We start from the raw sequence: 25,422 nt of genomic DNA on the forward strand, positions 1-25,422 counted from the left end.
TTTTATCAGTCACACACCCTCTGGTTCCCCAGTCCCTAGTGGCTGTAGTGAGGGGAACTGGGGGACAGTGATGCCTGTGTAGAAGGAGTTATCATTCCAGAGTGTCTGGGAGCTCCAGGAATCAGTGGCTCGGAATCATCGAGTGGGACAGGGGGAGTTTGGGGCTGGTGGTGCCTAGTCACCAACATGCAAGTACCTGCTATGGGGTTTGCCATAGGGTAAGAGTGGGGTAGATCCAGCCTGCTTGGCAAGGTTGGTGTCCTCAGGAACAGGAGCCCACAGGGGCTGGTGCCCTCTCCCATGGTGGGATGGGGAGACAGTGCCCGGGATTATATGTGGTGAGGTATGGGGGGCAGGTGAATGTGCCATTGTTTCATACCTCAGAGAACTGCAATTACAGCCTCCTGGCAGCAGGGGGCCCCTATGTCCTCCCTGCTGCTACTGCTATAGTTACTGCGCACCACCACTTTCCCTTCCTTGCCTAGGCCCTGTCCTTGCTGTCTCTGAGGGTTTGCCCAGCTGGAGCCAGCTTGCGGGGGCTTGAGGGATCAGCAGGACTGGAGCAGCAGCGACTGTCTCCCCTTCCTCCCCACAGGGTGGCAGGGACAAGTGAAGGGACACCTCTTTGGGGGTAGGGTGACCAGACAGCAAGTGTGAAAAATCGGGACGGGGGTGGGGGGTAATAGGAGCCTATATAAGAAAAAGACCCCAAAATCAGGACTGCCCCTATAAAATCATGACATCTGGTCACCCTATTTGGGGGACAGGCACAAATTGGGGTCACAGCTATGGAGGGGGCAGCCTCAAAGGGGAGGGCCGGATTATGCGGGAAACAGGCACTAGGGAGCAGCTATGAGGGGAATCTGTGTAAAGAGACAAGATGGCCTGGTTGAGGGGATGGGTAAGAGAGGCAGCGTGGGGAGAGGGTGAAGGAGAGGTTTGGGGTGAGGGAGGGAATGAGGCAAGTTTGGGGAAAGGAGAGATTAGGAGGTTCTTGGAGAGGAGAGGCTGGTGAGAGAGGGAGGAGGTAATGGAGGTGTTTGTGGGCAGCAGGAGAGGCTGAGGGGGATTTTCCATGAAGGGGAAGGAGGAGAGGTTGGAGATTTAGCAGGTCAGTGCGCACAGTGAAGACTGCTACAGCATGGCATGGAAGCCAGCCAGTCAAGGACTGCACCGTAGGAAGAGAGGCAAGAGGATGCTACAGTAAGTTTTGTTTGCTTATTGTTTTAATTGGATGGATGAAAGGGACTTATGCTGGAACCTCTTGGGTTTCAGAGAATGTGGGTGATCTTGTCGTGCTGCATGGGAACTTTTGCATCCACCACCCTCCTCCCCAACTTTTGGGACAAAATTACTCCATTGAGTATTAGTATTGGTATGTACCTATTAATTAACTGTAAGGATTGTAATTTGCAACAAGGTTTTCAGTATTCCTTATACACAGTATGGACAATGCTGTACAATATTGTACCGTACATGTATATTCTGCAGCAAGCAAGCCACTTTTCACAAAGTTTAGTCATTCAGAGCAGCAATCACTTACCCACTAGATCGCGAATAAACAGACATTGTGAGGGCTCCCTTTTGGCTTGAATCTCTGACCATAAATGCCCCTTCTTTGGACTGAAAAGCAATTCAGATTTAGTTTATCCTTTCTTTTGTGTTTGACAGAAAATTCACATAAGACATTCAGCTGTTTACAAAATACTGTTGAATATTTTATAAAGGGACCAAAGGAAGCTAAAGGTCAGGAGGTCAGAGTAAATGATCTGGTGGTTCCTTGTGGCCTTTAACTGTATGACTAAAAGAACAGTAACTTCTAAAATAAGGTAATGTACTTAACAATTGTAGGGTATTGTACAAATGCAGGTGAGATCTCTGTATCAGCAGGAAGCTAAGTACTTTTCTGAGAACACGTTAGAGTAAATATGAATATATAAATGCTGAGTCATTCACCTGTGTGTGGATCACTGTTGGGTGATTCCAAGGATATTACTTAATCCAAGAGAAGCTTTGGTGTCTTTTGACTGTTGGATACTGATGTTTAAACTGTTCAAACTTTACTAGCATGGTTTATGATATTAGAACACATGACTTACATAGTAACATAATATTCTAATGATCTCTACCTAACCTCCTAATTTCTACAGCGATAGAGCTATTTACTATTTCTAGTTATTGGGGTCTTCTTCCTACCTGGAGCTATTTCATTGCTTTATACTATTGAACTAAGTATACAAGCCTAGTGATATTGTATGTTAAGTTTGTAACACTGTGACTGAAGACTCCTTGTGCTATACTGTACATCTTCTTATACACTCAGTACACTAGATGAATGGCACAACTCCATGGATATAACTCGCTGCTATTCATTAAAATACAGGTGACTATCAGCGGTAAGTTGAAGATAACTCATATTTAACATCTTAAATATATTGAACATTTACTTTTAACCCAGTCCACTGTTTCTGTGAATGTTTATACTGCACTATGCTCGTATGCGATACAGACCCTTGAAACAACTTAAAGAATAAAGAGCTAAAACTTTATGGCTATTTGGCATTTGTTCAAGGCTCAAAATATAGTGGAACCACTGTGGTGCTTCGTGCTTCTGTTCAGGAGACCAGGAGCAGAAAGGCCACAAACCTGGGCAGCTCTCTTCTTATGAATGTGGAAGGGGAATTGTGGGTGGGACATCTGCATGGTAGAACTCTGGCTAGCTGGATTGTGACCTGTGTAAATCCTGTAGTCACAACCCTGTGTAGTAGGTTCCAGTAAGCTTTAGCTGTACAGTGTAGCTTAAGTAGTTTAGCTAAGACTAAATGACCTCCTGAGGTCCCTTCCAACCCTGATATTCTATGATTCTATGAAATGCTGTAGTCACAGCCATGCCATTGGCTGGAGGAGCAGAGTTAAATATCTGGCTTGGTTAACACAAAACTAAAGATAGGACACACAAATCTATAAATATTTGAAGGGTGAAAATGCCATGGCGACTAGGAATCATTTAGAGTGATTCATGGGATTATAACTTATAATAATGGAATGAAATTAAGAAACGGAAATGGAAAAATTAGACTGAATATCAGAAAAATTCTCAGAGTTAAATATATTAGAATACTCTCCCATGGGAAGTGCTGGAAGCTCCATGTTTGGAGCATTGAAAACTAAACCACACAAATCACTAGAAAATATACTGTAAAGACTGGATTATATAAATGCTGTTCCTTTTCCTCTTTAACATCTATAATTTTATGTATTTCTGTGCACTCCCTCTAGCTGAGTTGTATTTTACCCAATCCCTGTGTTGGCTCCTGAGCAAAACTCTGTTATTCTCTCTAAAACAGTAACAATTTGAAGTCATAGATACAGTTGTTTTTTATATTGACATGCACTTTTCTTCCCAAGGGTTTCACAACGCTTCACACAAAATATTAACATAGCACCAATAAAACACAATTGCCTATAGGCAGGACTAAGTGGGACACAACATGCTGTATGACAATAAGGGGAGTAGAAATTTTAGTTAAGGACACTGGGGCAAACCTCTACGTTAACTAAGAGAGTATGAGATTTTTAATGTTCATACTGTGCGGACAGATTTCAGTTTTTAAAGTCTCACCCAAAAGACACGCACAGTAAACTGCATAGAACTCAGTTTATCTAATATGGAAGGTAGAAGACCTAAACAGAACAAGTTCTAGGGAGTCTAAGTATTCCACACCTGATGTTTAGACCACCAAGACATCCCTTCATTTTAAAGTACTCTATTTTATGTACAGTTAGCTCTGGAGTTGATTGCCGAAATCTTCATGATGCATCTTGTAACACTGACAGAATAATTTAGATTGTGGGTAACTTTACTAACAATGAAAGTTTATTTATAAACCAACTGAATTACCTCCTGCCGTAGTAGAAGTTCTGCCTGATTTCTGGTTATGTTTTTACAGTACCACCTACAATAAATGACCAAGAAAAGACAGCTAAATTATGTTTTGATTTCAAACTATTTTAACAAAAATACTTATTGACTCTATTGTAATGAGCAACACTTCTTAACCATTATACTATTCCCAAACCAAAAACTTAGTTAATATAAAGCTAAGGTTGTAAACAAACAGATATTAATTTTAAACAACTTTATAAGACTATTTCAGTTATAACAATAACACAAACAAAAACAAGATATTTATGAATGAGGAAATTCAGAGCTAGGGTTAAAAAAACAATGAAAAGTGAAAATGTTAGAAAGTCATAGTTTAAAAAAATCAAAATGTCAGAAAGTCTGGAAATATTTAAAGTTCCACTACCAATTTTAACTCTGCTGTTTACTATCACTCAGCTCACCCTAACTAGTGAAAGAACCCCATTAGCTTCCTCATAAAACACGTGCTTCCTGTTTCATAGTTATATTTTTAAAATGTGCCCATCCCGTGTTCTGGATCTCACTCTCTAATTTATTTTTTAAAATTCCTACACAGTAACAATGTGAAAATGTGGTGGGTTCTTGCCCATGCCATAAGAGTTGTTAGAGGGTCTAGTCTTCTGCCTTTGATAAATTGGTGGGTTCATAATTTACAGTCCAGTGTATAGAATTTTGCTCATATAGTGTCTCATAATCAAATATGTGATGGGATCGTGGTTGGGGAAAGAGGGCAACTTTACTGGTATCAAGTCTAGCCCTATGATTTTCAATATTTTTTCCCATTTGTTGTAATTAAAGTTGAGATTAAGTAAAATCCTGGATATAAACACCCACAAGTTTGAGAAATTTTGCATTTACACTTGGTGTTTCAGGCCCATCTCTGGTTGGAATATTTGGGAATTTTACTCTTCCTCACCAGTCAATGAACCTTAAATATGTTGAAGTCAGTACTGGATAGTCATTGAAATGTACAAAACAGGAAAAGATCAGAGTATAATAGTATCTGGCTGTGAGCCCTCACAAATAGGAAACTTCCAGATTGTGAATCTTGACTTATGCAAACGGATGCAGTTATACTATTTATTGTATATGAGCTACCAGTGTTTATAACATTCTAGTCTCATAGCAAACAGCCATTGATTTGAATGGAGAAGAATCATGAAAACCGGAAGACAAATGGTGAATTCATTTTTAGGATGATGATTTATAAGAAAAAATAAGGGCCTTCATCCTGCAGTGGCAGTCATTACTGAGGCAAACTCCTGTTGACTTATAGTAAGGACTGAAAGAGCAGGCCCTAAAAATGTACAACCCTAACCAATTCTCAGGGAGGAGGCACAATAATCATTTTCAAGTGTACTTACTCATATGCTTCTAAATTATTTCGCTCGTTCTCAGTTACATAATTGCTGGGAATTAGGCCTTCATTACTAAAATAAATACAAATGAAAGATATAACACAATGTAAAGTATTAATGGGATTAAAATGTTAATGTTCCTTTCACTTAACAGGAGGGCAACTAACACTTTGGCCACATATCAAGTATGAGCTATGTTTCTGTGAATTCAGACAGTCATTGAAGGAAGACCCCAGGATTCTTCTTATCATTATTCTGGTGATTTTTCAAAGGACAGATGATGGGCAAATACTGTCTGTATGAATTGTTCAGTATGGGACTGTTCTCTGGAGAACCAGGAAGTGGGTGAATTTGTGTTGCCAGCTCTGCACAAGACCCACCAGGTGGCACTGAAGCCTAGATTTTACCTTTGAACGCATATGCATGGCAAATGCACACATTAGAAAGCAGAATGTGGCTCAAACCCTAGACTGAGTTGCATACAGGGCCGGTGCAAGGAAGTTTCACGCCCTAGGCGAAACTTCCACCTTGCACCCCCCCTCCAGCCCTGCGGCAGCTTCCCACCCGCCCTCCGCCCTGAGGTGCCCCTCCCCCAGCAGCTCCCCCCCCCGCCCTGAGGCGCCCCCCCGGCAGCAGCTCCCTCGCCCGGGAGCCGAGCGGCAGCTCCCCACCCCAGCTCACCTCTGCTCCGCCTCCTCCCCGAGCATGCCGCCCCCACTCTAATTCTCCTCCCAGGCTTGCGGCGCCAAACAGCTGATTGGCGCCGGAAGCCTGGGAGGTGAGAGAAGTGGAGCAGCGACGGCGTGCTCGGGGAGGGGGCATAGCAGAGGTGAGCTGGGATGGGAAGCCCTGCGGCAGCTCCCCCCCCGCCCTGAGGCACCCCCGCGACAGCTCCCCACCCCCCGGCCTGAGGAGCCGTGCGGTACCTCCCCACCCCAGCTCACCTCTGCTCCGCCTCCTCCCCAAGCACGCCGCCGCCGCTCTAATTCTCCTCCCAGGCTTGTGGCGCCAAACAGCTGATTGATATATATATGTGTGGGGGAGGGATAGCTCAGTGGTTTGAGCATTGGCCTGCTAAACCCAGGGTTGTGAGTTCAATCCTTGAGGGGGCCACTTAGGGATCTGGGGCAAAAATCAGTACTTGGTCCTGCTAGTGAAGGCAGGGGGCTGGACTCAATGATCTTTCAAGGTCCCTTCCAGTTCTAGGAGATGGGATATCTCCATTAATTTTATTATATTATATACACCTACATTTTAAATAATTGCTAATTATTTTAATTCCCACCTTCTAAAAGAACCAGTTGCACTCAAGGTTATTACATATGTCAGCGAGCTTGTCACTGTACAGTTCCTAGAGGAAGACATGGTCCCTGCTCCAACGGGTTTACAAACTAATTTGGACAGACATTGCAGTTCAGACGCACAGTACACCAGATGATTGTCTAATCTCTGAACAAGCCAAATTCTTTTATATGTATCTGGTGGATTATCACTGAGCCCCTAGGTGGAAGAAGTGTGTTTAAAGGAGGGATTTGAATTAGGAAGGGATGGTTATTTGGCACATAATAAAAAGCAGATATTCAAAAAATAAGGGGAGGTGGAAGTGTGGATGAAGACATTAAGTTGAGAGAAGGGGGACACAATGAAAGCATTACTGAGGGAAGATGGACCATAAGTGAAGTTCAGATCCAAACTTTTTTTAAAGTTCAGGGGTATTTGGATCTAGGATTTTGGTTCAGGCAGACCTAACTCTAAAAACAATATTTTACTGAATTACATACCCTTTCTACAATTCTGCCATCAGCTACAATGGTGCAACCCTAGTAACTTCAATATAAGATATCACTGTATGAAACTAGATGGGAAGATAGGCACAAGTGTGACTGAGAGCAGAAATTGGCTTAATTGCAGTACATCTATCTAGGTACTTATATGACTGTAGTTGCTATTTTATCTGAATGCCATTTCATCACACTCAACAACATTTCTTCTGATTCACTGTATTGTAAAAAACTTTAGAAATTAAGTATGAAGCACCAGATTTTCAAAAGAGCTCAGCACCCACAGGTCCTAAATGAAGTAGCCAGGTTTCCAGAACTACTCAGCACCCAGCAACTCACTCTCTTCTCAAAATCCCAAATGCTGCTCTTGTTTAGCCTGGCGTGTGTCTGTCTAGATTCTAGATTCCCATTATTCTCAATGGGAGATGCTGGGTGCTGAATGTTTTTCAAAAATCTGGCTGCTTCCTATAGATGCTTAACTGGGAGCTGAACACTTTAAAATCTGGCCCTAAAATATATTTATGCCTCTAATTTTTTTTTTTTTTTTTTAGGAAGAGAGATAGAAACAAATGGGTCCAAATATGCCTCCTCTCTTACCCATACTGGTCTCTTGCCTTCCACCAGTGAGGGTCATACTTCTCAAGGATAATGTATTCTTCTGATTTCCTGAGTGTTAAGTCACAGGGTCCTTTGGCAAAAAAATCATAGAGTGCAATGACTCTGATTTTCTCTTCATACTCTTCAGGGATCTGTGGGGGTAACGCTGGTAGTGGCTTCCTCTTTGATTGCTGAACAAATTCCCTGTGATGCTGTTGAGAGAAAAAAAATATCGTAATTGGTTTACATTTCTTTCCCTGCTTATTATTAGTATTATTATTAGTAGTAATATTTTATTTTATTTTTATTCTTATGTTGTCTCTGTGCCTGAAAGAAACTGATCACGATTCCTTCCCTCCCTATGCTTTATCATCCATTCAGTTGCATTTGCAAGAAGGCAACAGAGTACAGTTGATTGCACGTGGATAACTGTTACTCAAGCCAAAGTTACACTGACAAAATAAAGAAATAATATGCATATAATGTGACTGTAGCCAAAATAGAGCATTTCCCCCACCAACGTGCTTGCAGTTACATTAATGCGGTATGAATTCTGGGACAGCTCCTCAGCTAATGTAAATCAGAATAGCTCCATTGAAGTCAATTGAGTTACACTAGCTGGGTTTGGATAACATTGCATACATGCTTATCAGCAGGAATATAAACATTTTGTTTTGCATGAACATAGGGCCTGGTTTTGCGCTCGGTTACACTGTTGTAAAGTTGGGAGGAACTCATCAAAGTCAGTGGAGTTAGGCCAAATGAAAGTAAGACCATACTCAGGTCCTTCGTGTCTGGAAAAAATACATAACAATGTAAATCTTCTAAATCTTTGCACTCTTATTAAAATACTCTTTACAATATTTATATGACGTATGTATTACTGCAACTTTAAAGATTTAGCAGGGAGTAGTTACACTAGTGCAGTGGTTCTCAAATTTTTTTTTCACAGACCACTTGAAAATTGCTGAGGGTCTCAGCGGACCACTTAATGATCTTTCCAAATGTTATTTGTACCGTTAGCTAACTATTGTGAAGCACTTGGACAAAAGCGCTATATAAAAAAACCTTAATAATAATTAACATTTTTTGTTCTACAAATAAAAGCACACAACTCATATTTTAATATCAGTAGTCTTACCTTTCTACTGCGATGGATGTGCCCTCTCTCCCCCATCACAGCAGCCACAGAGGCTGGGAAGGAGGACCGTCTCTTCACAGCAGCTGGAATCCTGTAGCTGGGGAAAGTCGCCTCTTTCTCTGGCTGCCACAGCCCTGCACGTCCCAAATTCCCCCCACCTCCTCTATTCACCCCATTGCCCCCTCCCACCTACCCCCTATTTCCCCAAAGGCCACCACCTCACCTTACATGTGTGTCTTCTCCAGGGTCCAGGCATCTAATTAGTGGAGCCATGCCCTTCATTTTCTTGTGTGCGGCCACCCAGGCACGCACATTAGAGGGAACTATCCACATTTTTGAGAACCTCTGCACTAGTGCCTGCTCTGGCATATATTCAGTGTCTGGGCTTGGATATGTCACTTAACCTCTTTGTACTTCAGTTTCCTGAATCTGTATGAATTACTTACTCTGTGCTTTTGGGTAGACACATAGGAGAGCTGTTGTGACATTGAGTATCCAGCCATCAAGTCTACGTCATTGTCCAGGCTCAATTTTGTTCTCACTGCTCTAATTTTGGAGAATAAAAACAGTGTTTGTGAGAATATATATCACCAAACAGATTAGCTGTGGGGGAGGGAAAAGGTCTGTAAATTTTTACAAATTTCAGCAGATTTACTGAAAACTGAGGGATTTTAGAACCTTTTATATGTGACTAGTTTGAAAGCAAATGACTTATTTTGATTAGCTTAATTACTGGCAAGTTGAAGCTAAAATTTGATTTACCTTTTCTGCATTGAACAGCAGCAGCAGCAAAAAACAGACTGGATGGTGTGATCTGAAAACAAGAACATTTTCTATATTTTTAGTACTGTTTTTGGTTTACTGCATTGAAGTGTGTAATAGGTTCTCTGCCACGGACTTGCTGTGAGACTCTGGGCTAAGTCACTTGGGACCAGATTGTGGAACATTTACTCATAGGAATAGTCCAATTGAAACCAGTGGAACTACTTAAATGCGTGCTCGCCAGCATAAGGAAGGACTCCACAATTGAACCCCTAACCTTTCCGTGCCTCAGTTTCCTCATCTGTTGAAGTTATCAATGCTTTCCCACTTCTGTAAAGCACTTTGAGATCCACAGATGAAAAGCACTATACAGGTGATAAGTATTGTTCCTATTTACAGATGGATAAATTATTAACCACAGTGAGCAGTACAATAATAAAATGCTGATTAGACTATTTTTTCTTAATGAATACATAGCACCAGAAGAGCCTCTGATGTTATAAATGTCCTCTTGTGAGGTGTGAAAAATCTGCAGAACCAATCTAGCATCTGTACATATTTTTTATGTTGAGCTCCCTATTCATGTTTTACCTGTAATACAGTCTTGCTTGTAGTGTAGTCACCGTTCTTGGCTAGGATTTAAGAGAAACCCTGTGTGGTTATACTAGATTGTTTTAATCAGTGTGGAAGCTAGATATCCAAGGAGAGCTACAGATTCCTTCTGTATGCAGCCACCTTTATATCCTTCACAATTGAGTCCTGTCTCTTCTCTTCCACAGAGGACACTACATTCTTGTCATTAGAAGATGCTCTAAAGCCACATATTAGGTAGTGTCCTTCCCTTAGGACTGAGTATTTTTCCAAGTTTATCTTTCATGTATGTTCTTTTCAAAGTCACACTAATGTGTTCAGTTTTTTTTATTCCCTCTTCACCATTTTTGGTTTGTTATGACCCCCATCTAGGATGATGACACAATTTAAATGTGAGGGATTTGGATGAAATATTTCAGTGTAAGTAATAAGAAAATCCATTCTCTATGTAGTCTAAGTCTACATAAGAGAGGAAGTATAGTATAATGGTTAGCACATAGACTCTGAGTTAGAGCTCTGGAGTGTTAATCCTGGCTCTACCATGTTTTCACTGTGTGAGCATGGGCAAGTTACTTATACGTTAACCTCTCTCTGCTTCATTTTATCCATCTGTAAAATGGAAATAGGACATTGTAAGAATTAAGCAATGTTTGTAAAAGAGCTTTGGCATCTTTTGCTATATAATCTCAGTGCATATCATTATTATATGTCTTTCAGGTACAGAAGCCTTCAAAACAAGAGCTCAAATCTGATATCAAAAGAGTTAGTCATGCATTCCTATTTATCTTGTATCACAGCTACTATGTTTATGCAATTCCTCGTATACTGCTTGCAAATGAACAAGTGGAGAGAAGAGATCTAAAGAGGTCAGCTGCAGCAAGATAATTGACCTTTATTAGACCTAATTTCTGGATGGATGACACCTGGGGTGGGAGAGGGGCTTGAGCCAGGTTTCTTGGTTGGAGATTGCATGACCTTTAGGCAGCTGAAAGAGAAGGGAAAGTTAGGCAATTGACATATAGCTGGGTGTTCCCATAGCCACTAGGTTGTGGGTGGTTTAGGCAGCTGTTTTGGAAGTGGAGGAGCTGCTTGAGTTGGAGTCATTTTAAAGATGAGTATATGTTAGCATAGCACTGCAAGGAAGTTTACTAAGAATCTGTGTACCATAGCATTCAAAAGATTAAGTAGTCTTATTATACCTGGTGAATTATTTGACCAATAAAGATATATACAGTATTTAACAAATCTCACATTATAAAAAGGGAAAGAGAATGGCAAAGTTCAGGGAGATAAGATCAAAATTAGTTCTTAGTCAGAAGAGGAAGAAACCTGTGGCTTATGCTTGTTTTGCTTTGAAAAGTTACCAGTGAAGCTTGTGGGGGCAATTTGCCATAGACCATGACATCCTGTGAAGAGCCTACAGTGTGGGACTTTGACAAGCCCATTTTAATCACAAGATATCATAAACTGCTTGATAAAAGTTTCCAGTGACGGTTATGGAAAATATGAGGATTGGAAATGCCCAAACCAGCTGACATTAACTTTTTTTTTTAAAGAAGCCAGACTAAAAAAGCTATGTGCAGTGTGATAGGTTTGTTGCATTACTTTCAATTGTTCATGAAGCTATCACCTTGCCATTTAAAACTGTTGCTATTTATCTTTGACAGAACATGCTTTCTCCTACTGGTGCTTGCTGTAATTTCTAGTTTATTTACCATATTTTCCAGACAAGGTGCTATAAACAAGAAAAAAGAAAAGAGTGTTTGCAACTTGCAGTATCTTAATATCACTGGTCTATGTTTACCATCAAAAAGAGAAATTCAGAGGGAAAGTCTGAAATTGTATTGAATTAATTACTGGAATGGTGTTAGATGGCAGTGTGGCATTCCAGGTGCTGACTTTTGAATGAAGTGAACTGACATTTGTCCATTAGAGATATCAAGGTATTTATCATTACCCGAAGTGTTTCAGTTGGGGGCAGTGTTTGCCCCTGACTTAGATAGCATATTGCCACCATGCACCATTAAAGAGCTTCTACATTCCACCATAAAGGTGTCTACATTTCAGTGATGGGTCACGTAATCCCTGTATATCTCTTCCTTGCCTTAGTGCTGTGAGGCTCAATTAACATTTGTAAAATACTGACCAGAGATACTTAGATCAGGCTCTGTAGAACTTCAAAGTATTATTAAAACAACATTCTTAAGTACACTGAAGATCTGACTATAACCACAAATGCAAATGAATTAAGAGTTCAGGCTGGTTTGAGTAAAGGTGGAATATCAGCCCAGGAATTTTCTGCCTTCACTGAATTTCAAACTCTTTCTGTAAAGTATAGGCACTTTCCACACTTGAATCTACTTTGCTAGGTTAAAAGAAACCAGCAATAAATGAAATGTTTGTAATGCATTTTACATATATCCTAATCTTCTATTTACCAGCTAGTCTCTTATAGTGCTTAAGGAATCATAACAAACTATGTGCTGAATCAGTAATTAGAGTGTTTCATGGTATGCAGTGTAGGTCCCTATTCTGCACTCCTTACTTGGGCAAAACTTTTACTGAGTTCAGTGTTTTGACTGTTTGCCAGAAGCTGGGATTGGGTGAACTTGATGGTGATCTGTCTGTTCATTCCCTTTGGGGCATCTACCATTGGTCACTGTCAGAGGCTAGGATACTGTGCTTGATGGACCTTTGATCTGACCCAGTATGACCGTTCTTATCCCTGAAAAAGAGTGCAGAATATGACCCATAATCCAGTAACTGTGGCCTAGATTACCATCTCTTGCAGAGAAATGAGTGTGAAAGGTCTGAGAGGTAGGGTGGTTATGTGAGGTTTGCTGCCCTTCTTTCTTCTTCCTATCCTACCATGTCCTCCTCTAGCTCCATGGAGCTCACAGGGCGTGAGGTCCTAGGGAAGGGACATCCCCAGCTTTGTAGAGGCAGATATGTTTGCATGCATAGTTCCTGATTTGGCCCTCTCTCTCTCTCTCTCTCCCTTGCAGCACCACTTCTGAAGGAGTTGTTTTGTCCTTGCATTGATTCCCACTTTGACTGTTCAGTAGCAGCTGCAGAGTGACTCAATGGGAGTTAAAGCTGTGAGCTGTCTTATTGAAACACCATATTTCTGGTGGAAATCTGGCAAATCAGCCAGGGACAGCGTCATGAAAGAAGAAGTACTGTGAGAGTTCTTCAGAGACTACTGAGAGTTGCAGGTTTTAGGATTTGATTCAATGGGGCTAATTACACTTGGATACTTTGATTTAAACACTGGAATGCTATTGGGATATCCCAGGTGAAGGCCTATTCAGGTGGGCTGTGTAGGCCGTCACATCTTGCAAAGTTACTGGTGAGCCTGTTTACACAATACATGTGACACTTCTTTCTCATTCTGACCTCTTTGATTAGCGAATTTGCAGTTCACAGACCACAAAAGTGACAGAATAACTCATAGTGACTTTGCAGCCCCTATCAGGAAGAAAAGATGACCCATACCTGTACCTCTAAACTTTAGATTCTAAAGTACCCACCGCAAATGTCAAAGTGCTTGGCTCTCCGTGTGAATAACTTGATTAGACTTGCTCACATCATAATCTTGTACTAGCAAGACAGGAAGTTATATATACATATATATACACACAGAGCTGACTCCAAGTATTGTAGCAATGATTAATAAAGTGGTACAGGAAGCCTGCACTTCCTGACAGAAGCACATGCAGCATATTGCCTCACATAGACATCTCTACACTCTTTATTACTTATTTTTTTTAAAAAATCCCTCCATTCAAAAGAGAGAAGCCAGAACTCAAAGTGCAACAGAAAGAAAATTAACTTCATTTGGATACAAAAAGCCAAATTCTGTTTTCTTTAATGTACATGAGATACTTGAGAGAGAAAGAAGAAATTATCACAGAACTAAAAATTTAATGGTAACTGTGGTGCTTGCAGACCAGGTGCCAGCCTCTGCCAAGGCTTCTTGTCACGGGCAGGGTGAACCCCCGTTTTGGGGAGGCTAGCCTGCAAGCCCCATGCCTTCCACCCAAGGCCCTGCCCCCTCACACCAGACCCCTGAAATCCCCCTTCTACCTTGTAAAAGGAGAAGCCCTGACTCTGAGGGGTTCCCGCAACCAGAGGAGCCCTGGCCCGCCTGCCCCAGCCACACATTGTGCTGAGCCACTGCTGCCGACCCCCCTGACCCACTGCCCCCTCCCACCTCCTCTGACTGCCGGCCCCAGCCCTGGGCTGAGCCACCAGTCTCCCTGAGTGCCAGGCCAGCCCCAGGTGGAACTACCAGCTCCCCTGGCCCCCGAGTGCCTGCTGAGCCAAGCTGCCATCCCTCGGGCCAGGCCAAGCCGCCATCCCCTTAGTGCCAGCTCCTCCTACCCCTGAAGGCCCTGCCTCCCTGTCGAGCTGCCGGCTCCAGCACTCGGCAGAGCCTCGCCAGTCTGCTGGCTCTCTGCATCCCTCCTCACTCCCTGTCCAGAGGAGGAGGAGGGACACAGCAAGCAGCAGGGACCTTGAGGGTGTGTGGAGTGGAGGAGGCAGTGAGAGTCTTGGGGAGGGGCTGGGGCCAGGTGTCCGACAGCGGGTCAGTGGCAGCGCCAGGGAAGGCAAAGGCTTCCCTGGCCTAATGTACCTGCTGCCCATGCCTCTTGGCCTCAACTGCACACTGACAAATGCATAGCTGGAATTCAGTCTGGCTCTCTTTTGTTAGTATTGTTAAAATAGATATAGATTGATAAAAATGTGTTTAGAATTTATGAAATGCTTGTAGGTTGCTACGTACATTAATCTCACTTATAATTAAGGCTGTGAGTCTGTCACAGAGGTTGCGGAAGTCACGGATTCCATTACTTTCCACGATCTCCATGACTTCTGCAGCGGCCAGTTCTCTCTGCTCAGCTGCAGAAACATGAAAGGTGGGGTGGGCAAATTTCAACAAAATAAAGATATCTCAAATGGATGATGAATTGCCCATGAAGGAAAGGAAAGAACTGTTTAACTCCACTGTTCTGCCAGAGGAGAAAGCTGGTCAATGACGAAAGCAGAGAAAGAAAAATTCGCTGTCACTCAGAGAGCAATGGAAAGGCAAATGTGCAAGATATTGCTCCGTGATCACATACCGAATGAGGAGATCAGAAAGCGTACGGAGGTGACCGATGTAGTGCAGGCAATGTACGAGGCAAAGCAAAGATGGGCAAGTCACATAGTATGCAGGCAAGACAATAGGTGGACAACCCACACCAGTGATTGGATCCCCAGAGACCACAAGCAACCGCCGGGCAGACCGAAAACGCACTGGACCGATCCCATGACAAAACTCTTTGGCCAGAAATGAAAAGAATGTGCTTGCAACAAAATAGAATGGTGTGGCATCGACCTGCGTTCATGGAGGGATGGTCGAGGACAAGCCAGATAAAGATGACAAAAGTGATTTATAGTAGAAGTCATGGACAGGTCAGGGGTTGTGAATTTTTGTTATTGCCCATGACTTGTCCATGACTTTTACTAAAAATACCCATAACTAAATCATAAGCTTACTTATAATATCTGTATCCCATTTATAAGGTAATATTTCAGTGTTTGCTCTGTGACTGCAAAAGTGTTCTGAAATCACCAGTCAGAGGAGAAGCATGTCCAAGTGTGAAATACTAGTTTGCCAAAGGGAGTGTTATGTCTTGCCCACTAAGGAGGCTCATTGGAACCAAATGAACCGTTGTGAAGCATCAAAGAACAAAGCTTTGGTTGATCGCTCTCCCTCTGCACATACCCATGAAGAGGAGACATGCAGGTGAACTCATCTCATCAGTTTGAACCCTGGGGGAAGACTGTATGTCTATGCTGCTTGTACTTGGAGAGGGCAAGATTTCTAAGCATAAACAAGGGATTCCCAGTACCTGGCCTGGGTGAACCTTAGGAGTACTTATGGAGCTTGCATATTATAGCAGCTTCTATTACCTTTTGGAACCTAAGACTAGCTCATTTGTGTGTGTATGTTTACCTGCTTTAACCTTGTAAATAACTCTCATATTTCTTTTTCTTGGGTAATAAATGATTAGTTAATTTATTATAGGATTGGCTACAAGCGTTGTTTTTGGTGTAGGATCTAAAGTGCAAGTGATCTAGGGTAAGTGACTGGTCCTTTGGAACTGGGAATAACCTGAACATTGTTGTGATTTTTGATGTAAGGGACCATCTATCAGAAAGGCAAGCTTTACCTGGGTGGCAAGATAGGTTGGAGTACCCAAGAGGACTGTCTGTGACATCCTGTTAAGGCAGCTATAGGAGGAGGAGTTTACACTTGAAACTTGGTTGGTGAAATTTAAGTATCGAACTTACAACCAATTTGGGGTGTGTGCCCTGTTTCTCAATAGTGTGCACTGAGGTTGGTACTCACACTCCTGAGCCACTACAGACATCTTGACAGTAACTTAGGTACAGGTGATCATGACTTGATCATATTTATAATGTGCAAGCAGAATCAAGTCCACACCTGTGATACTGAGAGAGAGAGAGAGATACTTGGTGCTTTATAAGGGCCAGTTTCACAAGGCTGAAAACAATTATGAGCCAAATCAGCTGGGAGGAAGAATTTAATCAGAAAAATTTGAATGATAATTGGGAATTGTTTAGGAACATTTTCCTAGATGCCCAAAAAGCCACAATTGAGGAAGAAGGCCCTATTGATTAAAAATAGACATGGTTTAGAAAGGAAGTAAAGGTAATATATTACAAATGGAAGAAACAGACTTTCATAGTAATGAATATAAATCAGAAGGTAAGAATTATAGAAAATTTATAAGGGAAGCAAGGGGACACAGGGAGAAATCTATGGTCAACAGAGTAAAGGATAATATGAAGGAGTTTTTTAAGTATATGTAGAACAAAAAGAATCCTAACAATGGTCTTGGTCCATTACTAGATCAATATGGTAAAATTATTAATAATAATGCAGAAAAGGAAAAATGTTCCATAATATTTCTGTTCTGTATTTGGGGGAAAACAGATGATGTAATATCATATGATAACACTCTTTCCATTCCACTAATATCTCAGGAGGACGTTGCACAGCAGCTACTGAAGTTAGACATTTTAAAATTAGTGGGTCCAGATAACTTGTATCCAAGAGTTTTAAAAGAGCTAATGAGGAGATCATTGGCATATTAAAGATGATTTTCAATAAGTCTTGGAACATTGGAGAAAATTCAAAAGACTGGGAGAAAGCTAATGTTGTGCCAATATTTTAAAAGGGTAAACAGGATAACCCAGGTAATTACAGGCCTGTCCTTCTGCCATGGATCCCAGCTGATACAGGACTTGATTAATGAAAGGAGGGTAATATAATTTAATGTCAATCTCAACATAGTTTTATGGAAAATAGGTCCTGCCAAACTAACTTCATATATTTTTTGGTGAGATTACAAGTTTGGTTGTATAAGGTAATAGTGCTGATGTAATATACTTAGCCTTGTGTAAGGTATTTGACTTGGTACCACATGACATTTTGATTGAAAAACTAGAATGAAATAAAATTAACATGGCACACATTAAATGGATTAAAAACTGGCTAACTGACAGGTCTCAGAATGCAATTCTAAAGGAGGAATCATCATCAAACTGGTGTATTTCTAGTGGGGTCCTGCAGGGATCTGTTCTTGGCTCTACACTATTTAACATTTTTATTAATGATTTGGAAGAAAACAAATTAATTACTGATAAAGTTTGCCTCTGACACAAAAATTGGGGGAGTGGTAAATAATAAAGAGGATTGGTCACTGATACAGAGCAATCTGGATCTCTTGGTAAACTGCGCACAAACAGACATGCATTTTAGTATGGTTAAAGGTAAAGGTATGTATCTGGTAGCAAAGATTGTAGGCCATAATTAAGGCTAAGTTGTTGTCACGGATATTTTTAGTAAAAGTCATGGACAGGTCACGGGCAATAAACAAATTCACAGAAGCTTGTGACCTGTCTCAAACTTTCACTAAAAATATCCCTGACAAAAGGGGTAGGTGGGTTCAGCACCCACTGCTGCAGGGACTCCCAGGTCCCCCACTGCTACGGTGCGTGGGAGCTCCGGGGCCCTCCTACCCCATGGTAGGGTCTGCCCGCGGCAGCTGGGCAGCTGTGGAGTCCCCCCACCACCCAGGAGATGGGAGATGCGGGGGCAAGGCTGGCTTGGAACTCCAGCTCTGGGGCAGAAAAAGTCATGGAGGTCAATGGAAGTCACGGATTCCGTGACCTCCATGACATAATCATAGCCTTAGCCATAATTAAATGATGGGGGAACTCTATCCTGGGAAGCAGTGACTCTGAAAAAAATTTGAGGGCCATGGTGGATAATCAACTAAACATGAGCTCCCAGTATGACATTGTGCTCAAAAGGACTAAGGCAATCTTTGGATACAATCTCAAGTAGGAGTAAAGAGGTTATTTTACCGCTGCATTTGGCCGTAGTGTGACCACTGCTGGAATACTGTGTCCAATTCTGGTGTCAACAAGTCAAGGATGTTGATAAAATTGTAGGGTTCAGAAAGAAGAATGATTAAAGGATTAGAAAACATCCCTTATCATGATAGATTGAAGGAGTTCACTCTATTTAGCTTAACAAAGAGAAGGTTAAGTGACTTGATTACAGTCAATAAGTACTTACAGGGGGAACAAATATTTAATAATGCTCTCTTCAGTCTATCAGAGAAAGGTATAACTTGATCCAAAGGCTGGAAGTTGAAGCTAGACAAATTTGGAAATAAGGTGTACATTTTTAACAGAGTAATTAACCACTGGAACAACTTACCAAGTGTCATTGCAGATTTCTTCTCCATCAGTAACACTTTTTAAATCAGGATTAGATTTTTTTGAAAGAGATGCTTTAGGAATTATTTTGGGAAACTTCTATGGCCTGTGTTATACAGGAGGTCAGATTATATGATCACAACAGTGCCTTCTGGCCTTGGAATCTATGGATCTCTGAAATAGAATTTTGCCTATTGACTTCTATAGTTTAAACATTGTTTTTACACACTTTCTCCCTGAATTCATGTTGTGCGAGGGCATGAGCCAAACCCACTGAAGTCAATGCAGAGATTCTCATTGACTTCAGTGGGCTTTGCATCAGGCCCTTAATGGAGTAGCTTGCCCTTTGGAAAAACCCTTTGCATACACTAGAGGAGGTTGCTGAACAGTAATGATGATGCTCACCACATACACACTGTCTGCCTGCCTCCACCCTAGTTATGTGGTTCCATGATTTCACAGTTTTTATCATTAATTTTTGTTGATTTCAGTGGGAGTCTTGCCTCAGTAAGGAATTCAAGAGTTGGCCCTAAATGCATTTTCCAAAGGGAACATGTGTAGTAGCTGTTGAGGTTTAAAATATTATAACCCACAGACATAATGGGACAGGGCACTGGAAAGAAAATGCCCTTTACTCCTTTTGCTGTTAATACAAAGATGTATTTTTGTTTTCAATAAGTAGTTGTTTGGGAATATGTCTACATAAATCAGCTGTGGTGACAGCACACTTTTCAGTCCTTACTTCTCTGAATGGTGGGCTTTCATTTAAGCTACCAAAACATAGTCAATGATTTAAAATTTATGCCAGCTGAGGATCCGGCCCTTTGGCTTTAGAGCTTGTCATGCATTTTGTCTTTGGTGGTAATGGTAAGAATCTCATTTCTCCAGACATTTGGTAGTCTGAAACAAAGCTCCATATTGCTCCCAGATAAAATAATAATCTAACAATGGCAGGGAAATCACAAGGGGAAAGTCAACCAGTCTTATAGCTTGCCCTCTCCTCCCCAAAAATGGCTGGAAGGAAGACACCTGTCCTTAAAACAGTGACTAGTTATATGTTCTGCTGACTAGCTGACAAGTATAAATCAAACACCTGTGCAAAGCCTGAAAGCCATATTGACCAAAAGGTCTGTGAGACCCAGACTTAGGATTCAGTGATTTCTGAGGCACCATTTTGAAGATACCTGCAGAGATATAGGTGCAGGAGACATAATAAAGGGAAATGGGTAACCAAGAGTACCCTGAGTTATAGTTAGTTGACATGTTGAGCAGCTGCCATCATAGTAAACAATCCAGGAAAGGATCTATAACTGGTTCTAGCTATGCACAGCAGAAGAGTGGTGTGCTGGGTGCCAGAGGAAGGGAGGGGGAAGAAAAAGATGTGCCTGTGGAGAGGAGGAGTGGTGGGTTGCTTGAGGAGACGCTACAGAGACAGTTCTGTGAAAATTAAAGGTGGCATAATGAAAGTGCAGGAACCCTTTGATCTTTGAGATGCTCCCATTGCTGCTAAATTCTACACTGGAACTACAAGATTAAGACTATAGATGCTGCACAAAATTTTAGGGCCCAGGGTGCCCTTTAAATTGATATAGCTGCCCATATATGTGGCCAGTATATGCATAAGAATGTGTGCCACTTCCTTCCCATCTCCTAAATATAAATTGCTCTAATTAGAGTGGAATCTGTTAGCTAGACAAAACCAACAGCCAAGTTAGAAATGTATTTTTCTTATCACTTGTCTTTTATAATCTAATACTCAGAATTTTTTTTATTTTGTTTTGCCATTTCTGATAGAATGATGCTAAATGTTGATAATTAGTCTGATTCTAAGCAATCATGTTCTTGTACCAAACTCGGAACAACACTTTGTTTTTCAAGCAGCTTGAGTTGTGTACCAATTGTGTAAATTGGTACATTGAGGGATAGTCCGCCCACCTAACCTATCTTTGCTCATCAAAAACATCTCATTTGTGACATATAGAGTGCCCGACAATTGACTAGATATTGCTTGCCTTTTATCCAGACTGAAAAAAACTATAAAATCATGTCCTGTTGGAAATCAACAGTAAAGTTTGCTTCTAAAACTACATACTTTTTTTCAAACCAAATGTTGTTTTCCCACTAATAGAAAAATATTGAAATTCCTGAAGTTTTATCACTTAGCTCTTGATTGAGATGAATTCTTCATAATCGGAAAGTTTCCCTATAATTCTGTTAAATTCCCTGTCATGTCTATGCACGACACACTCTTAAGGACAGTCCTTTGGTTTCCGATCCTCTTGTGTTCCCCGTTTGTTGAGTTCACTAGTCCGTATGTTGGTAACAATAGTAGCTTTGCTGAAGCCATCATAGCAATTTTGTGAAGTAATTCGGAAAGTTAGCACCAACAATTTTAATATGCATATTAATATGACAATTTCAGAGCAGGATAATTGGAAAATATGGTGATATTTATGCAGCTCATTGCTAACTAGTGTACAAAACAGAACATAAAGCATAAAATACACGGCCCACTTTACTTACAGGTAGAAAGAATCATAGTTGATTGTCTGCTTGTTTTCAAATAAAAATTCAATCCTTTCTTCTTCAGTTGTTGTGTCGGTAACAGTAAAATCTCTCTAACTGAAATCCTACTTCAGAGAAGAGGTATGTTTTAGCAGAGGCAAAATTTAGCCCCACCTACTTTCCTGTTTTAAAAAAAAAAAATCAGAGGCTTGATACTAACCTCACATCAGAAGTATTTCCACTGAAGCCTTGTTCTTGTATCACATTTTGCTCTACAGCAGAATAACTGAAATCTAGATATCTAGTCTACTTTAAAAGAAGTCTGAAACTACAAAGAAGATCAGACATATACCAGAAAATTTGGTGCAATTCAGGCAGATTTTCTGTGCCTATTGTTATATGAAACTAAGTAATAACAATAAAAAGAGTAAGAAAGAAAGGAGTTTCTGAAGGGTGATTGAACTTGTCCAGGGAAAATTACAAGATAGCATTTACAGATTTCCCTTCTGAGTATTAAAAAGTTGAACAAAGCAATGGACTATAATGACAAGCTGACCCAATCCAAAATTAATAATTTGAAGCCTAGACTATATTTAAATCAAGTGTTTTGATGGAGGACAGCACTGGAATTCTATCTTTACTTTTTAGATAAACTTCAGTAAAAATACATATTTAAAAGTACATTAAAATAACATAACTTTGATTGCAAAGTCACAAATCAAAAATTAGGAAATGCCAGATTGTCAGTTTCTGATGAAACCTTAATTCTACTCCTTTGTGTCCATCCTTCGCACTGAATTTGGCAGGGATCCTGTGGGGAAAATAGTATGGGATCATGTAATTAAAGACTATCAAAACAAAAGCTGATCAAAATATAGAATTTCTGAGTTGCGGGAAATTTCGACATTTAAAAATTTCCTGCAAAATGGAAATTCCATACCATTTTCATTTAGAAAACCGACACATGGTGTTTCTGAACTGAATCACGGAAATATAGGGCTGGAAGGGACCTCGAGAGGTCATTTAGTCCAGCCCCTTGCGATGAGGCAGGACCAAATATACAAAGAGCATCCCTGGCAGGTGATTAACCACCCTCTTCTTAAACATCCCCAAAGATGGGGATTCCACAACCTCCCTAGTCCAGTCCTTAACTATCCTTATAGTTAAAGTTTTTCCTAATAGCCAATCTAAATCTGCCTTGTTGCAAATTAAGTCAAATACTTCTTGACCTATCTTCAGTGGAGAGCAATTGATCACTGTCCCCTTAACATATTTGAACACTGTTATTAGGTCTCCCCCTCGTCCTTCTTTTCTCAAAACTAAACATGGCCAGTTTTTGTAACCTTTTCTTACAGGTCAGGTTTTCTAAAAACTGTTATAGTTTTTGTTGCTGTCCTGTGGCCTCTCATCAGTTTGTCCATTATTTGGCTCTCCTCTGGATTCTCTTCCATTTGTCTAATTGTTTCTTTAATTGTGGCATCCAGAACCCGACACATTACTCCAGTTAAGGCCTTACCAGTGCCAAGTAGAACAGGACAACTACCTCTCATTTCTTACATATGACACTCCTGTTAATATACCCCAGCATGATATTATGAAATATTCTCCCAGGATCATGGCAGGTGCAAAATGAAATTGTTGTGATTCTTGTCAATTTTACAGTTGCTATTCAGTGGTGGACAGCCCTGAAACTATCAAGAGGAGTGTACATTTCAGTCAGCAGCTACCAGAGTCTGTGACTCCAGGGCTCTCCAGCGCCCAGGGCAGCTGTTCACTAGGCTGTGGGAGAGTACTGGAGTAGGCCACTCTGCCTGGTGGGGTAGCCCTGAAGTTGCAGACCCTGGAAGTCCTGGGGGTCCCTTGCCTTGAGACTGTCCATATGGCAAGGCTACCTCAGAGCAGTGGCTCCTAGAGGCCCTGTGGTTCATCAAAAGTGAATTGAACCAAACATGTTTTCACAGAACATTTCAGGTTCAACTGTTTGACATTGTCTGACAAATCCCCATTTTGCTGGAAATTCCCCAACAACTCTAATTCTGCACTAACTAAATCTAGCATTTCCCAACTTTCATATGCTTGACTTTGCACCCAAATAACTTTCTTTTAACTTGGTATTTTGTATGTAATTTCCTGGAGGTTTTATTTTTAAAAAAGGAAAATGGAATGTATTACTGTAACAACTCCCCTATCATGCATCATCAGAAGGGTCTGAGCCCTATAACAGAGTGATTTGTCTCCATGGGCTGGAGGTTTACAGGATGAGCTGCCTGAAAGGAATCGGGTGATTGCAGTTTAAAAGGAGTAGGACATTGTAGTGAAGAATGGGGGGGTGGGCAGTTTAGGAAGCTGTGACAGAGTCTGAAAGCTCTCTGTGTAGGGAACGGGACTGCAAAGCTCCGTAGGCAGGGAAGGCTGGGAGAACCCCATATCAAGTGGGGGGGAACTACAAAGGCCCCAGGCAGGAATGCTCAGCTTGGGAGAAGGAAGAGAAACCTTGGATTGTGTGGATTTATAAATTGACTTTGTTATGAGAGTTTTGAGTTTTATTTACAGTTTCTTTTATATTAATAAACCCAGTCCCTGAGGAGGGCTATTTTTGACCAAGAAAAAGCTTGATTTTAAGTTTATTTGAATAGTCCAAGAGGGGAAACTCAGGCATGCTGCCTGTAACATGACTGTTGGCCACAAGGGAGCGCATGAGATACAGTTTTCCCAGTTACAAGCTCCAAACCTTCAACACAGACTGCTACCACTTGACTATGTTAGCAGGCAGCACCCAAAGTATGTTATCCCTGGGAGAAGATGGCAACTGACACTGTGTGTTGGGTCTGGGACATTTACAAGGGCCTACTGAATACACTGTCTCTCTGTTCTGCCCTGAGAGTTGGGGGAGCTCCTGTCCCATGTGATGCCTCCATCACATGGGATGGAAGGGGGTGGATTTGGGATGTACGAGCAAGGCTGCCCAGAGGATTCAGGGGACCTGGGGCAAAGCAATTTTGGGGGCCCCTTCCATAAAAAAAAGTTACGACACTATAGTAACATGTATTTGGAAATGTAAAAAATAACCAGTGAAATACATTCAAAAATTAATTTTTAATAATTTGAAAATACACAAAATACATTATTTAAAAACATTAAATGCTTTAATGGTATGTATACATTTGCAATTACATAATGGGCTGTCACTGGGTGATGGTGATGGTTGGTGCCAATGGGCTGTCGCTGCCTGGGGGTGGCGCTGCTGTTGCCCAGGGCTGGATGGGGAGCTGGGCTCTGGGTCGGGGGGTGCCCGGCTCGGAGCTGAGGGTCTGGGCTGTGGGGGGATGTGGTCGGGGGGTGTCCGACTCAGAGGGGCTGGGCTTGGAGCTAGGGGTTAGGGCTGTGGGGGGAATGGGGTCAGGGGGGTGCCTGGCTCAGAGGGGCTCGGCTCAGAGCTGGGGATCAGGGCTGTGGGGGGGAGGGTCAGGGGGGTGTCCGGCTCAGAGGGGGTAGGCACGGAAGTAGGGGTCAGGGCTGTGGGGGGGATGGGGTGTCCGGCTCAGAGGGGCTTACCATGCTGCTTACACCCGCCTCCCCTCTCCCAGAGCCTCAGCGCGCCGCGTCCAGGAGCGGCCCTGGACAGCGCTGCAGCGGCGTGGTGGGGCCTGAGCTTCCGTCGCTCGGTCGCAGCCCCACCCCCTTACCAAGTGGCTCCAAGCGGCAGGAACTCAGGCCCCGCCCAAACCACGCAGCTGCAGCACTGTCCAGGGCTACTCCTAGACGCAGCATGCTGAGGCTCCGGGAGAGGGGGGAAGGCGGAGGTGGGGGGGAGCCTCCGACATTCTTGTGGGGGCCTGGGGTGAATTGCCCCACTTGTTCCCCCCTCCCCCCGGGTGGCCCTGTGTACGAGCCATGTGCTGGGGGTGGTTGCGGGGCGGGGTAAGCCCAGCTGCTACAGATGCTCTGGCAGGTTCCAGGTTT

At 42.0% G+C, this 25,422-nt stretch overlaps 1 protein-coding gene across 1 annotated transcript in view; it reads right to left on the minus strand.

Moving 5' to 3' along the window:
- The window catches only part of TXK (TXK tyrosine kinase), a 44,115-nt gene extending 22,165 nt beyond the window's left edge, over positions 1 to 21,950 (minus strand). Inside the window, exons 1-7 of the mRNA XM_054028948.1 lie at positions 21,478 to 21,950; positions 9,565 to 9,616; positions 9,249 to 9,348; positions 7,662 to 7,873; positions 5,290 to 5,355; positions 3,902 to 3,956; positions 1,544 to 1,623 (exon numbers count right to left, since the gene is read on the minus strand). Coding sequence (XP_053884923.1) covers positions 1,544 to 1,623; positions 3,902 to 3,956; positions 5,290 to 5,355; positions 7,662 to 7,873; positions 9,249 to 9,348; positions 9,565 to 9,616; positions 21,478 to 21,493 — 581 coding nt within the window. The 5' untranslated portion in view covers positions 21,494 to 21,950. The remainder of the gene's footprint in view (positions 1 to 1,543; positions 1,624 to 3,901; positions 3,957 to 5,289; positions 5,356 to 7,661; positions 7,874 to 9,248; positions 9,349 to 9,564; positions 9,617 to 21,477) is intronic.
- Between the last annotated feature and the right edge of the window lie 3,472 nt (positions 21,951 to 25,422).

The sequence above is a fragment of the Malaclemys terrapin genome, chromosome 5, assembly GCF_027887155.1.
Source record: "Malaclemys terrapin pileata isolate rMalTer1 chromosome 5, rMalTer1.hap1, whole genome shotgun sequence".
NCBI classification, from domain to species: Eukaryota; Metazoa; Chordata; order Testudines; family Emydidae; genus Malaclemys; species Malaclemys terrapin.